Genomic DNA, 14,392 nt, shown 5'->3' on the forward strand with positions numbered 1-14,392 from the left:
ACATAAATCTGCTGGGTTCTGAGCATCAGTGAATGGTGGAGCAACCAGGCTCTTTGGGGCAGGGACCATCTTTTTGTTCTGTATTTGTACAGCCCCTGGCACAATAGGGTCCTGCTCCATTACTGGGGCTCCTAGGTGTAACAGCAATACAAATGAATAACTTCTCTCCTCAAGCCCTCCTGCAGCAGGAATGTTTTCATGGTGTCGCTGGAGAGCTATGAGGAAGGCCACTGCTGCATGATCTGCCTAAGTCACTGCACTTCAGAAAGCTGTCGTGTAGCTGGGGTAAGGTGAAAAGAAAAAGCAGCATCTAGTTCATCTTTCTGTGTTCAGTCTATTCATAGTGCTGACAGCAACTTCCCCTCCCCTTGCTCCGATCACCTTCCTTCCCTGAATCCCTACACTCAGGGTTCCCTCTTTTTCCATACAAAGTTCAGTTTTCCCCTCCCCTTCAAAGCTCTTCTCAGCTCTGCTCCTGCCCACCTCTTCCCTCACAAATGTCTAAACTTCTCCCACTCTAGATGCTCTCATTTCTCTTCTCACTTCACTCCCTTTGCCTGCCCCCACTTCAGACAGTGTCAGTTTCCATACCACCACACCCTGTGTCACCTTCCCAAACATTTCTAGAAAGACCTGGTCCTAAAAGGTACCAGTGATAACACTAACAGCCACTTCATGCCTTTAGGTTCTACACAGAAGGGATTTTGTATAGCGTGTGTGGATAGGCTAGAAATCAGGATCAGGGATCCATTGTGCTAGGTTCTGTACAAAAGACATGGTCTTTGTAGCAAGGAGCTCCTTGCAAGAAAAGACGTGTTAATCTGATTTGGGAAAAAAGTGACAGCACTGAAAAACTGAAGACTTATTTCAATTCCTTATTAATTACAATTCTGAGTACTCTTAAAACTGATAACATTTATTTATTCAATACTAGGATTCCTTCCAACCATCTGCCCATACTTCTAATACCCCTTCTCCCCCCCACAAATGATACTGGTTAAGTAAAATCTGCTCTCTAATTCTGTAATTCATTGTCTACATACTTCCTAACATGTTGGAAGATTTGACAAAATAAACTGAGTTATGGACACAACAACAGTGAAGTTTGGAGCAAAGCTTTTTTTTTATTGCAGTTATTAGTGAAAGTTACACTTCAAACTGAAGCAAAGCGACACTAAAACCAATAAAAAAATTTTAAAAAGGTAAAAACAAACACAACATAGAGTCCTTCCAGTATAGAGAATGGCAGAGAGAGAGGAGTGGAACCTGTCACAGAAAACTTTGGTGACAGTTTTGGCTCAGAAAGAGTTCCATGACTGAATTTCACAATGCAAGTATGGTGAGCGGCAGAAGGTTAAATAAAAATCAAAAACTTGTCCTTTTAATCTCAACCACAGACATAATACATTTCTGCAAAAGACAATGATTTAACCGAAGGTACAACATTCACCACTAAAAATCTGCACACAAGCATTTTACTTTCAGAATCTTGCTTGCTTTCTGTTCACCTCTTATTCTGAGCCTTCAGCTGACACCATAATACATAACTGGCTATTCAGCACATGCATAAACAGTGCCAAAAAACTCTGATATCACCATACCCCCATACCATTTTATTAGTTTGTGGAGAAATTATTTAAATTGCCAATTTACGCACATTTCAATTTTATATCAAATTAAGGATGTCTTATAATTCCAGCTATTTTTCACTGAATAGCACTACATAAAAAGTCAGAGGAGTCTGAAAGTAAAATCACATTCTGACAAATGTTTGGCAGTCATGTTTAGTATGCCCTCAAGATATCATCTGGTCCTATATGTCCTTTCAGATTCAGACCTGCACTGCAACCTCCATTCATTTTCACAGACGTTTTGGAAAAAAACTAAAATAATGCAAGTATTAAAATAAGGTTAAATAGTACATTACATGCATTTCAAAACAAAATTTAGTCTTCAAATGATTACGGTAGGTTTACAATATACTCAACTTGATTTTATTTTTTTAAAGCCAAAAGAAAGATCTAATGACTTTATGTATATTCTATACCATTCCAGAGAGATTACAGGCGGCTAACAGAGGGAAGTAATAGTGGGACAGAAGTTACGTCATGATATTTTACTGTGCTGGAAAAAAAAGTGAAAGTTGTGATAGGTAGAAAATTTTGGCAAGAACAGTTTGTTTGGAAAAAGGAGAGGGGTCGGGGACACTGCTTCTGGTTAGCATTACATTTCAAACCATACTAACACATATCAACTCCCTCCCACCCCAAATAGTTGCAGCCCACATCCGCAATACAAATAGGCACACACGGTCAAGATGGTTAAAAAGTAAAAATAAAAAAGCTTTTACCAATGCATTTGTCATCCGCCTACAATCTATTTTGTGCAATGTTTCAAATCGCAACTCTGTTCTTTTCTTGAGATAACCCCTCTTTTCTTTTAAAAATAGGCATTGTCTTTGTGGTTAGAACACATTCTATTTCTTGCATAAAGCAATGGTAGCACCAAAACAGAAGGGAGCAGTTAACAGCAAATCAGAAAGAGGAAGAGTGTGTATGACACAAATGTGCAAGAGAATTCCAAACCACTGGAAAGGTCTGTTAAAAAACAACCACCCTTTATTCCAAAAAGGAATTCCAAGTAGCACAAATATTCTCTTGATTTAAGTACACAGTATTATAGACATGTAACATTTATATATACACACCACTGCTTCCAGTAGTCTTATACCTAAACGTGTTGATTAGTAATAATCTTCAAGGTGCACACTATGCCACAGTTTGCCATTCTCTGAAGACATGTTAATAGCTATATTGGCCCATAACTGATCTCTACACATGGAGCTGGGGGGCAAGGGACAGGAGAGACTGATTCCTAGCTCAAGTAGGCATAATCATGCTCACGGTCATTGAGCTAGCATGTGAAAAATAGCACATAGCCCTAGGGTCAAGCAGGTTTGTACTCTGGGCAACTAGCTCATGCTGCTACTCGTACTATCAATGCTACACTACTATTTTGAGTGCACTAGCTCAATGAGAGTTAGCACAAACGTGTCACCTCAAACTGAGAATCACACCCCCAGCTCCAAGTATAGACTGCCAATGACTACATATTACAGTGAAACCTTTGAAGTAATGCCTGATAGACAATGCTCACAGCTATGCCAACCACTCCCATAGCCCTGTGGTACTGAGCAGTCACCACTTTCCCACACAGAATGCCAATGCTATTTATCCATGAGCAGTCCATGCTGGAAAGCCTAACTGTTCACACCAAGGGAAATAAGAATCTCCCTGTCAAATGAATCTACACCCTGTGAGCCCACAAGTCATTTTTCACCTGACATGTGAAACAAGAGAGCCAAATTACTGTAAGTCAGTACAGCTAATCATATGGGAGAACCCTGCTCAGTGAATGCCAGCAACAGAAGATTGGTTTTTATCAGTACAGTTACTGTACCCAGAGGCTATACATTTAAAATGGTTACCGTCTGCAGAACTGAGCTGAAATGTAATATTTTAAGATGGAGCACTTATCTTCAGGTAAACATTTAACAAAGCCAGAGTCAACGCTGCAAAGCTTCACTTGGAGAAACGCGTACACTTTCCTCATTAGCACAAACTGTGTCCAAAACACTGTAAAGCCTACAACCAAGGTGGAAAGCGTCATATTAGGGTCCACAACACAGAACAGCCCAATGAAGCCAACATTCGGCCAAATTACCTGACATCAAAAGGCTAAACTGTCTTCCTTCTAATAGCCTTCCTATCACTTAATGAAATCTTTCAACGTCACTTTACTTGCCTGGCACAGCAGCCCTAATCTTTCCACGTTTTTAATTTACCACGTGACCACAGAATTTCAAAACCCTTTTTCAAATCTGGCACTATCCACCTCTCCAATGGAAAACTAACTGGCTGATATGCCAAAATGAACAGAACCTTGTACAACCTGTATTTTCTGTTGTAAAGAACTGGATGTTTGAACAGATTTATTTATTTATTTACTTATTTTTTAAAGAGACTTCCACAGTTGGGGAAATGTAGGCAAAAACCATGTTTACTGGCCAATAATTCTATATTTTAATTGCTATACTTGCAAATCTGTGTTTACATAGACTTTTCCCTCTTACTGACCACCTTGCAACAAAAAACAAACCTGTTCTCAGAAAAATGCCAACTACAAAGTCAGTATTATAGACCAGTACTGCTGCCTTTCCCAATGGGTAACTCCCAAAGCAGATAAGAAGTGTGCGCAAAGACCACAGCTCGGGTCCATGGCATGACCCCTAGAGCAGGGAGATGGGAGAAACGTTAAACAAAATACAGGACTGATAAATGGAGATGAAAATTTACAAAAGATGCCTCAATTTATGTGTATTAATAATTTAGTACTTCTACAGCATTACTTATCTTCAAAACATGTATACTTAGTCCTCACAAAACAGTGTGAGGTATTATCCACATTTTATAGATGGTGAAACTGAGGCAGAGTGACAAACCCAGAGACACAGAGGGAGTTCATGTCACAGCAAGAATTTGAATTCTGGAGTGCCATGCCACCGTCTCAAAATTGTTTCAGTATGGTCCATCTGAAACTTTCCCTCTGCATTCTGAAAATCTACCTTCACAGCAGCTTCAACTCTAAAAACCAGCATCCAGAACTCAATGGTGAAACAGGCACAGGTAAGTGCACACTATGTAGCATACACAGATCTGCTCTATATTAGTACCGTGGTATAAACGTGAAGGTACTTTTCTTCTCACGTCACTTTGCTAAAATCTTTCACACCCAAGACATTACAAAATTCTTTATATAGACCAACCCAACTTCTGCTGCTGGCAAAATAATTTTTGCAGAGATAACAGTGACATCAAATTTTCACCAAAAGGATTCCACTTAAATCAAACCAGTTCGTTGCTTTCCTACATTCATTATACCACATTCTTAAATGTCCCTCACAGTTGCCAGGAAAAAGAACAGCCAGACTCCAAAAAAAAAAATCAAGCTAATGTGTGAATGGTGCAGATGCACTGTAAGTAGTGAAGACACCACTGGATGGCAATTTTTAAGTAAAGGCAGGTGAGGCTATTCTGAATAGGCACAGAAAGGGAGACTAACATCTAGGTTAAATTTTGCAGAAGAAAGTGCTAATCTACTGAATTATGCATGTTAGATATCATTACTCCTTAAAAACTAGTTCAAAAAGGTACCTGAAAGGGTAACATTCATGCATAATCTCATTCAGAGTGCACATTCCTTAACAAAAAAGGGACATGAACATTTTAAAATATTAGCATTGTAACAGTGGGCTAAGGAAAATGAAAGAAGGATCTCAGTTTTAAGTTAAGCGCATGAAAATCTTAACCAAAGTATATCAATTATTTGGGAAGGCTGCAAGTGTAAATTGTCTTCCAGCTTCTGTTCTTGATCAGAAAAAGGCAAAATGCCTGCTGGGTTCTCAATATCAGCTCAAATAATTCCTGCAAGACAAAACGTTTCAAGTGTGCTCAAATCACCTTTTGAGATTCCTATCAATTCCCTCAAGAACCAGAGCAGAATGCAGCTTACCCTACTAACTTCTGTTTAAACCCTTCCTGAGTTACTCTATTAGCAGCTGCTTCACCACAAACCGTCACTCATTGCCTTAACACTCACTAGTCCAATAACTAAACCCTTGTTTTCCAAAGGGTAACAAGATTGTTGCAGACAGAAATGGATATTCCATGTAGGCATAGTATGGCGAGTGAGTTTGTTTTAGGGAAAAGGGAAGGTATGTTAAAAGCTGAACATGAGCAACACCAGTTGCAATGCCACGGAAGATGAACACTGCGACTGCTTTGTCTCTGGATGCTGCTGAAGACTGTGGCCAACAACCTACAACAGTAATTCAATTTTATGGTCTTACCCATGAAATCTTTTGGCTGTTTGGTTTCAAATAGAACCAATGTATTGGATTTTAACTAAGTATTTAAAGTAGCAGCATTTAGGTAAAAGCAAAATAAAAATGTTGTTCTTTATAATTTTACATTCAAATGCAAGAGGCTTTTCCTTTTGGTGAACTAAACATGAAAATACAGGTTCACAAGGTTCTGAGCTGCATGTCGTTCTTGCAGAAACCTTAGCTTTCCATTGCTTACGCTGTTTTAAATATAAACACTAATTTCCCCCTTGCATTGCTTTTGACAGCTCTCTGTTGTTGGTTTGATGCAACTGTCATCACTGCCATCTGTTCTCTACTTCAGTAATACAGGAAAGAAAAGTGACAGATTCCTGACATATAATTCAGTTTGGTTTAATCATTCACCCAAGCACAACAGACTAGGAACAATACAATTTATTCCAGAAAATGTTCACTCACCAAGTCTCAGCAAGAAGGATGAATTAAAACTAGATATATGCAGAAGATTATTTTTCCTACTGAAAATATTTCATGAGAGGGTCTGCACCATGTGCCATTTTTCAGTTTAAACTTAAACTGGATGTTTTAAAACATCACACACCTGCCGCTGAGTAATACAGATCTACTGGAATTACATACATATGCCACAGTGCATCTTAATTCAGGTAAGACTGATTAATAAGAGCTTGTGCCCAATAAAAACAATATCACCAAATTTAAATTAAGTCTCTTTAGACTTTGTAAATATGGCTACAAAAGTATGGAAAGCAAAGAGGACAAGAACTGAAATCTTATTGGATTTCAACAACTTCTGGATTGGTTAAAAGTCATATGAAATTGGCTATGAGCAATGGAAAAAAAGATGCAGGGTCTACCTCTGCATGAAAAAAAAAATGGAACAGGAATTTTTGGTCCTTTTCAATCAGTAAAATAAAGGTATGGCTGTTACTAACGAGACAAAAGTAAGGTAATTTTGGTCCTGAATTTAGGTTTTGTAGAATAAACTTTAATAAAACCTAAACAAGAAATGCCTTCAGGAATTACAGATTTAAGAGAGAAAAGAGTTTAGGTTGAATCACTGCAGAGGAAAGTTTAAATGCCAATATTGCTCTGACTATAAAGTTACTATAAACTAATTAATTTCTTTGTCTAAGTTGAATCAGAAGCAAAAGAGAGCAAAAAACAGAGAAAAATAAATTAGATCTTTAAAATTCATTTTTATAAACCACATTAAGTAATAAGTATTTTTAATTACGGATTAACCTGACAGTGCTTTTTTCCCCTAAAGACCTAAAAGTTCAAGGAAGGATCACTATCCCCCCTTTACAATTTGAATAGCCTAATTACTTGAATTTAAGAGAGCAATTCCAAATTACAGGTGCTGACACTGCTTAATCAGACTAGAAATATTGGTAGACTTACTGAACAAACCAATTCCAGCAAATCTGTCACTTATCAGTAGAAATGGGAGTCTCATGTTAATGTTTCTGACTCTTGAAAACATCTTGCTTAATATCAAGATACCATTATTCTCAGATGATCTAGAAATACGTTTTACATGTTATTAAAGACTAGTACTGGATTTACAGTAAAACTGAACACGAAAAAGGGCACGTCAGAATTCTAAATCAAATCCAGCTACCGACGTAGTCTGTTTTATGTCCTGATCACTTCGTTTCATTCAGTTTCTCCTCAATCATTAGTAAAGTTATGATTTCACAAAGAAAAAGACACCTAGCAACAACTCCCTCCTTGAAAAAAAAAAAAGTGTTATAAAGCAACATTTAGGCCAAACATGAAACTACAAGCTGCACACAAATAACCAATAAATATAAGGAAACACCACAATAAAGGACAAACCTCTTCTTTAAAAAGAAGTATTTTAACTGCTATTAAGGCATCACAAAAATGAAAGTTGTGTGTGTATTTTCGCAGGCCTGTGCAAGCAAGGCAGAACTTTGCTGCTATTATTATTACTTTATGCAGCATTACAAGGTTACTGAGGTGCAGTGTTTATTAGTCTAGTCGACAACTCTTCCTGACTGCAGGAATGCTCACCAAAGTCATCAGGGGCTCCACAACATCTTCTAGCCCAGTGAAAACAGGGCGCCAACAATCATCCAAACATGTTCACCACTTAGATTATCAAACGTCCCTATTAAGTCATCAGAAGTTCACTTGGCATGTAAACATTACAGGTTGTGTGAAGTCTGCTCACAGGAGGATATACTATCTCATTATAAGCCCCCAGAGAATATTACTTCATCTCTGTCAACCTGCTTCATCTCCAAAAATGAGGACATGTCCTTTGATCATCTATGATCCTATTTAAATATTATTAACTACACCACTGCCTGAAGTGTCCTGTGCTATTTCTCCCCCTTTCCTCCACCCCACCCCATGCATCCTCCTAAAATAGGAAGTGGTTAGTTACATTAAATAAAATCCAAACTACTTCAAGCCTACAAGCTGAATTTGGTGATCGTTCCTCAATACGTTTCCCTCCTTCTGAATACACCCTTCCTTGGTTATTCTTGGTCCTGACTCAGAAACTGCTGCTCGAAGTTACATAAAATGATACCAAACACTTGGCATTTTCAATAATTCTTCTCAAATTTTCAGCCATGTACAATTTGAACATAAAAATCTACAGCACCATCTTCTGAAAAGGCACTTTCTGAGGACTGTCTAGCTTTAAAAAAAATTAAAAATTGCTCCAAGTTTTAATAGTGGAACTTCTTTGCTTTAACAAGACACTACAATAAACTACCCATGTTAGGATGAGGGGATCTCAGACAGAATTCTAACAGTCAGGGACACATGGCTGGAAAGGTGATTGGTATGGGTCTCTCCACCAAATCCTTAGTTTCTGTAACAGTGATGCTTTTGTTAGTTTGCTTCTTTGCAAACGTTCACCTACCCTCCACCCCCACTGCTTCCCATGGGTGCCTTTGGCTGCTCAGGCCACAAACTAATTTTAAACCTCAGTGTTTTAGTGATTGTATTCTTGGGACTCCGCTAGATAGGTAAAACATAGGGTCCTGTACACATCAGATTCACACCTGACAACTACTGTAAAGTTACGAAGATTTTCTACTAGTAGAAAACACTGAGATTAGCGCTCACTTTAACCTTAATAATCTTTTTCATTTTTACAAAAATAATATATCTGAGTGAATTGGCTAAGTGAAGTTTTTATAATTAAAAGATGTGCCAAAACACAAATGGTATCCCATACACAATGTCAGATTCAAGTACTATCTTTGGGTAGGAAAGTAAGCAAGGAATATTTGTCCCTTTGACATCTACATGGATTTTCTATTTGATAAAATTAACTGGCCAGTGGCAGACACATTTACTCCACAACACTGCAACTGCCTGAGCATTTGTCTGGCATGAAAAGAAACTTCAAGATGACCATTTGGAAATGAAAAGTTATGGTTTCAATGCACATAATCAGAGCTTCTTTGATTCCTCTGTTATGAAAAGTGCTTTGAGAAAGGTTATATCCCATCAGTTCACAAAACTGAGAACATATCAAAGGCAGACAAGTCTCAAGGTTTGAGTAAAATGTAAATCCAGAAAGGCCTCATCCTTTTGAAACTGAAGAAATTGGAGCTTGGCAATTTCACACTATTGTGCACTCGAGCCCTAGTAGAAAACAAACAAGCAGCTAGGATGTGCACAAAGCATGATTATTCATCTAATGTCCTGTGCCTAAACATTGATCGGACAAGTATCTGCACAAAAAAGAAATGGAAACAATTTAGGACCAATGGCATCTTGAAAGAATTTGACTGACAGCCTTCAGGAATCCATTTCAACTTGACAGCTGTTACAAGGGCTAAACTACCTTCTAAAACCATCCCAAAATGAATCCTAGGGAGATAACCTTTGCATAATTTCAATTAAATGGTCTAACATTTGACAGCCATCTATCTAACAATCCTGAGTAAAATGGCCACAGCGGAAGTGCCCCACAAATCAAAGCTGCTTTGTTTGAGTGGAGTTGTCAGTCGTGCTGTTAGCAGATGCTGCAAGAGTTTAACAATTCAAACTACTAAAAATTCTCAACCTCTTTCCAACGTTGGATCCACTAATCACTAGATCACATATTTAAAGTAATTGCCATTATCAAAAACCCTTTTGTTAAGCTTCAGAGAAGCACTGCTGTTTCTAGGACAGTGGTTCCTAAACACTGGTACATGTACCAGTATAGTTATTTCAGGTGTGCGTGGCTAGTATCCTTGGTTGCCCGCCACAAATTTTGTGCTGGGTGTCCAAGTGTATGCCCCCATTGTTTGAGAGGTTAGTGGCACGTGTTAGTACAAGGTACGGTCTTAGTCTGGTAAACTGGTACAGTGTCTGAGAAGATTGGAAACCACTGTTTTAGACAGATGTATGCACAAATGAGGCCAATGTTTCCGCAAAATGGAACTGGCAGCCTTTGCCCACATCCCTGTTTGGGCTATATACAGAGTGCTCCTGGAAAGATAAAGGGATAATGTGTGGTGCACTCGAGATCTCTCTAAAAAGCACATAAAACTTGAGAAAACTTTTCTTTAAAGGAGAGCAGGTACAAAAATAAAAAAATCCATATACTCCTGTGAAAATATACAGGAAACTGCCACCACAGATGAGGTACCATTTATCCCCCCACCCCCTAAACTGCAAACATCAAAATATATATAAGTCTTTAGACAAAGGAAGAATATCTGGCTATTTAATCTCAATTAAAATGACAGCACCCTTTGTTACACTTGATATTTCACACTGTTAATTTTCTTCTGAAAAACGAGATACCGCATCTAACTCTAAGCCTTGGTTCCTGCTCATCTCCTCATTTCCTAGTGCAGTAATTGTCCGTCTCCATTTAAATAAATATAGCAGCTACAGTATCATAAATGTGTGGCCCTCACAACGCCAGTAACTTGATATTGTAATACAAATATACGTATCGGCACTTCTGTAGACATTTGCAAAACTAAGAATATAGAGATTAAAACTCTCAACTTCTCTTCACATGAAAACCAGTTACACTGGCCTGCTGAGCAAACATTTTTGAAGCCATTTCCCCAATGGATTTTTTTATATTTTAAGTTTTTGGTGGAAGTAGCAAGCAAAGTAAGTAGAACTTTCAAATCAGACAGGAAACTATATAGTGTCTTAAAAAGAAGAGTTAAAGGCCATATTTCTTTTTAAAAAAGGGGCTTTTCATCAAAATGCCAGTTCACAAAAAGTCCTTGTAAAGCAGGTTTTTATAAAAAAGCCCCTTCAATTTTAAAAAAATCAATCTAATGTAAAAAGCCTACCCTGGGCCTTTAATAAAGGGTCTTCTAGCTAGAGCTCTTCTAAGAGGAAACTGACAAGTTACAGAATAAAAGATGGAGTGATTTGTTTGGAAACCATCTTGTTCCAATCGTTTCATTATATTGACCTCCCTGCAGCAGGTTTATTCAAAGGAACTGAAAGATCAGTGCATGAAGCAGCCAGAGAACACTGGGACACTTCAGTGAGGAATCTGCAGTCCCACTGATGAATGAATAGAATCCCACTAACAATGAGAGAGACTCCTAAAAGCTGGTTGGCTACACAGAGATCTGTTATAATCGTCCCCTTTTCTCCTGAGCCACTAGGTACACTGCCTACCAGCATGACTATTTTCAGTGCAATTTTAACTCTGCAAAAAATTAGTTTCTTTGCATTATATTTCTTGATATTGGGAGAAAAATACATATGTAGATACACCAACTATTTAGTAAAGCGCTTTGAGACAGTGTTGTGAACAGCACTACATACATTTCAATACAATGTACAAATGCACAAAATACAGTACTTAGTTTTCTGGCAGAAATGGGGGAAATGCAAGCCTGTTGATGCAAAATGGGCTCAGATTTTAGGCTCAAAATACAGTAAATTGGCAAATATAGTGGATTACATGAGAATGACAAGAGACAAATGTCCATTGGTTTTCGTGTGAAGAGCAGGTGGAGTTCAGAAGGGCTGGGATAACAGCAATGCCCATATAAACAATCTGCAGTATATATATATGCATATATACTATGAACCAGTGCAAATAAAACAGTCAAAAATGCAGTTCACGAGGTTACAAAGTGCAAAACTCCCCGATGCCCAGATGTACTGAATACATGCTCATCTCTATCATCTTTAAAATACTTGTTTTAACTTTAAAGTGGAATGAACAAAAGTCCCATTAATGTTTTGTTTCACATTTCAGTGATTTAACTTGTTAAAATTATCCCAGCCCTCTTAACTTATTTGTAAAGTGAAATGAAGCCACCAACACCTTAATTTTAAAAGGAAAGCCACATATAATGAAATAAGCAAAAATGCTTAAGAACTTCATTAACTTCTTAAGACATTTTTATGATTAATGTCAGCTACATTAAAGATAGCATCTGAAAACTTGGATCTTCAATGAAAAGTCTTCAGTCTCTTAACCCCAAAATGTCACAATTCCTTTGTTAAATCAAAATACTGCACTGATTGCCAATATTAAAGCTTGCAGAATCCTAGAAGCATAGGTTTTGCTGTTCTTAGCTGGTTTGATTTAGAAAAGGAACATGTTTGACTCCTGATGACTATAAAACTTTCCTTTTGAAATTAAGGCTTTTACTTTGTCCTTTGAAAATTGTGGAGGTGTCCATTCTCCCACAGTTAGTGGTACAAACGCCGCTTTAATACAGCTAAACGGACACATTTTTCCTTTAGAACGGCTTATTGCACTAAAAGATAGCAAAAACAAGTTGTCAGTTTGTTTGTTTTTTAAAATAAACATGGTTACATTTCTAAAAATAAAAATTGATGTTGCCCATATGTTCTGTAATAATTAAATTAAAGCATTATTATTCTAATAAATATAAGAAAAAGAAGCTAAACTTCAAACACACACATATATATGAAATCACATTAAGGTGTGAGAGGCAGCAAGTAAACTAGCAAATAAAGACCTCAACTCTAAAGTTTCATTTCTGGTGTTTACTATGTGTAACCCCATAAAACAAGGAACATCTGATCTTGCATGAAGCTCAAAATATATTTACGACTTGCCAGATAGAGAATTAGTTGAAACTTCTGGATAAGGTAAAACAGCAGCTTTAGTAAACTCACCAGGGAGCAAAAAGAGTTTGGGATCACTACTGCCGCACAGATACCACTAGCTTTTTTAAAGGGAACTATTGGAGTTGAGGACTCCAAACTGTGAAGAAAGACACAAAGGCAGCAGTTGGCTAAATTATGTTCAGATTAATGGACTAATGTGTGCAAAACCCTTCCCCTAATTTTTTCTAATTAGTGCTGTACATTGAAATGTACTTGGATATGTTCCCATTCAAATGCTGATGGCAATATTGAGAGAAAGCCTCCTCAATGCATTGGGGTAAAAAGAAAAAGGCTATTTTTTGCACACTTCCCCCCTCAACAATCATTGTGATTGTTCCATAGGTTGTTTGTGTTTTTTTTTAAACTACATCATTAACTTTTTTTTGCAAAGATAGTTGTGCTGCCGAGCAACTTGAGGTAAAGGCATAAAAGGGTTAGGCTACAAGAAATAAAAAAAAGTAACTGATGACGACGGCACTTCCTACAGAAGATCGCCCCAAAAAAGCAGTTGGCTGGTTTCATATTGCATAATAGTGCTGTGTTCCTCAATGAAGTAAACAATCCTTCACATGTCAATTTAAGGATTAGCCCCTTGCCCCTGCACAGTGTCGGCTTCAGCGTGATCGGAGGCGCACCCCATAAACTGACCCTACCGGAAACATACATTGTATGTGGCTTAATTTTTCAGTTCTTCCTTTCAGTGAGTATGCTCCGATTTTATTGATTTATTTAAGCGAAGTACATGGTGCGTAAGGTGTCTTGGTGAATCTGTACAGCCTTAGCAAGGGCCTGTGGGTCTCTCCCATTGCTTTGTCCTGAAACATGGCTTCCTTCAGCACTGCAAGACAAAGTGAGAAATATTAAAACCAGCAGAAACTCTTTCAATTTGAATTGCCATCGTTTACCAGCACTGCATTATTTCAACACACGAGAAGGGAATGTGACAATTTTTTTGAGCAGAGTATGGTGAGAACTCCTGGGTTCTACTCAGCTTTCTCAGCAACTTCATGGCTTTTGGCAAGTCCCTTCACCTCTGTAGCTCAGATAGCCCATCCATAAAATAGGTATACTACTTCTTACCCTGCCTGGTGCTTTTGAGACTTAATATTTGTAAAACACTTTGAAACCTTAAAATGAAAGGAATTAGACAAGTGCAAAGCATTATTACCACTCGCCTCATTCATGGCAGTATTTCTGGTTTCAGGATTAGAACTTTAATGCACATGAGTGTTTTGGCCCATCTCCATGCAACAATATTAATTAAACAAAAACCTTTTTTTTTTTTTAAACTCAAAACTTCAAATTCTTTATATAACAGAAAGTGAACACCACACTTCACGCTTATGTATAGTGGTGGTGGTGGTGGTA

At 37.8% G+C, this 14,392-nt stretch overlaps 1 protein-coding gene across 2 annotated transcripts in view; it reads right to left on the reverse strand.

Moving 5' to 3' along the window:
- Positions 1 to 8,509: 8,509 nt before the first annotated feature.
- The window catches only part of AGO3 (argonaute RISC catalytic component 3), a 57,658-nt gene continuing 51,775 nt past the window's right edge, over positions 8,510 to 14,392 (reverse strand). For both annotated transcript variants that reach the window (XM_032766755.2, XM_032766756.2), the window contains one exon: positions 8,510 to 13,862. In XM_032766755.2, the coding sequence (XP_032622646.1) occupies positions 13,754 to 13,862 (109 nt within the window). In that variant the 3' untranslated portion in view covers positions 8,510 to 13,753. The remainder of the gene's footprint in view (positions 13,863 to 14,392) is intronic.

Source organism: Chelonoidis abingdonii, chromosome 25 (genome assembly GCF_003597395.2).
Source record: "Chelonoidis abingdonii isolate Lonesome George chromosome 25, CheloAbing_2.0, whole genome shotgun sequence".
Lineage (NCBI taxonomy): Eukaryota > Metazoa > Chordata > Testudines > Testudinidae > Chelonoidis > Chelonoidis abingdonii.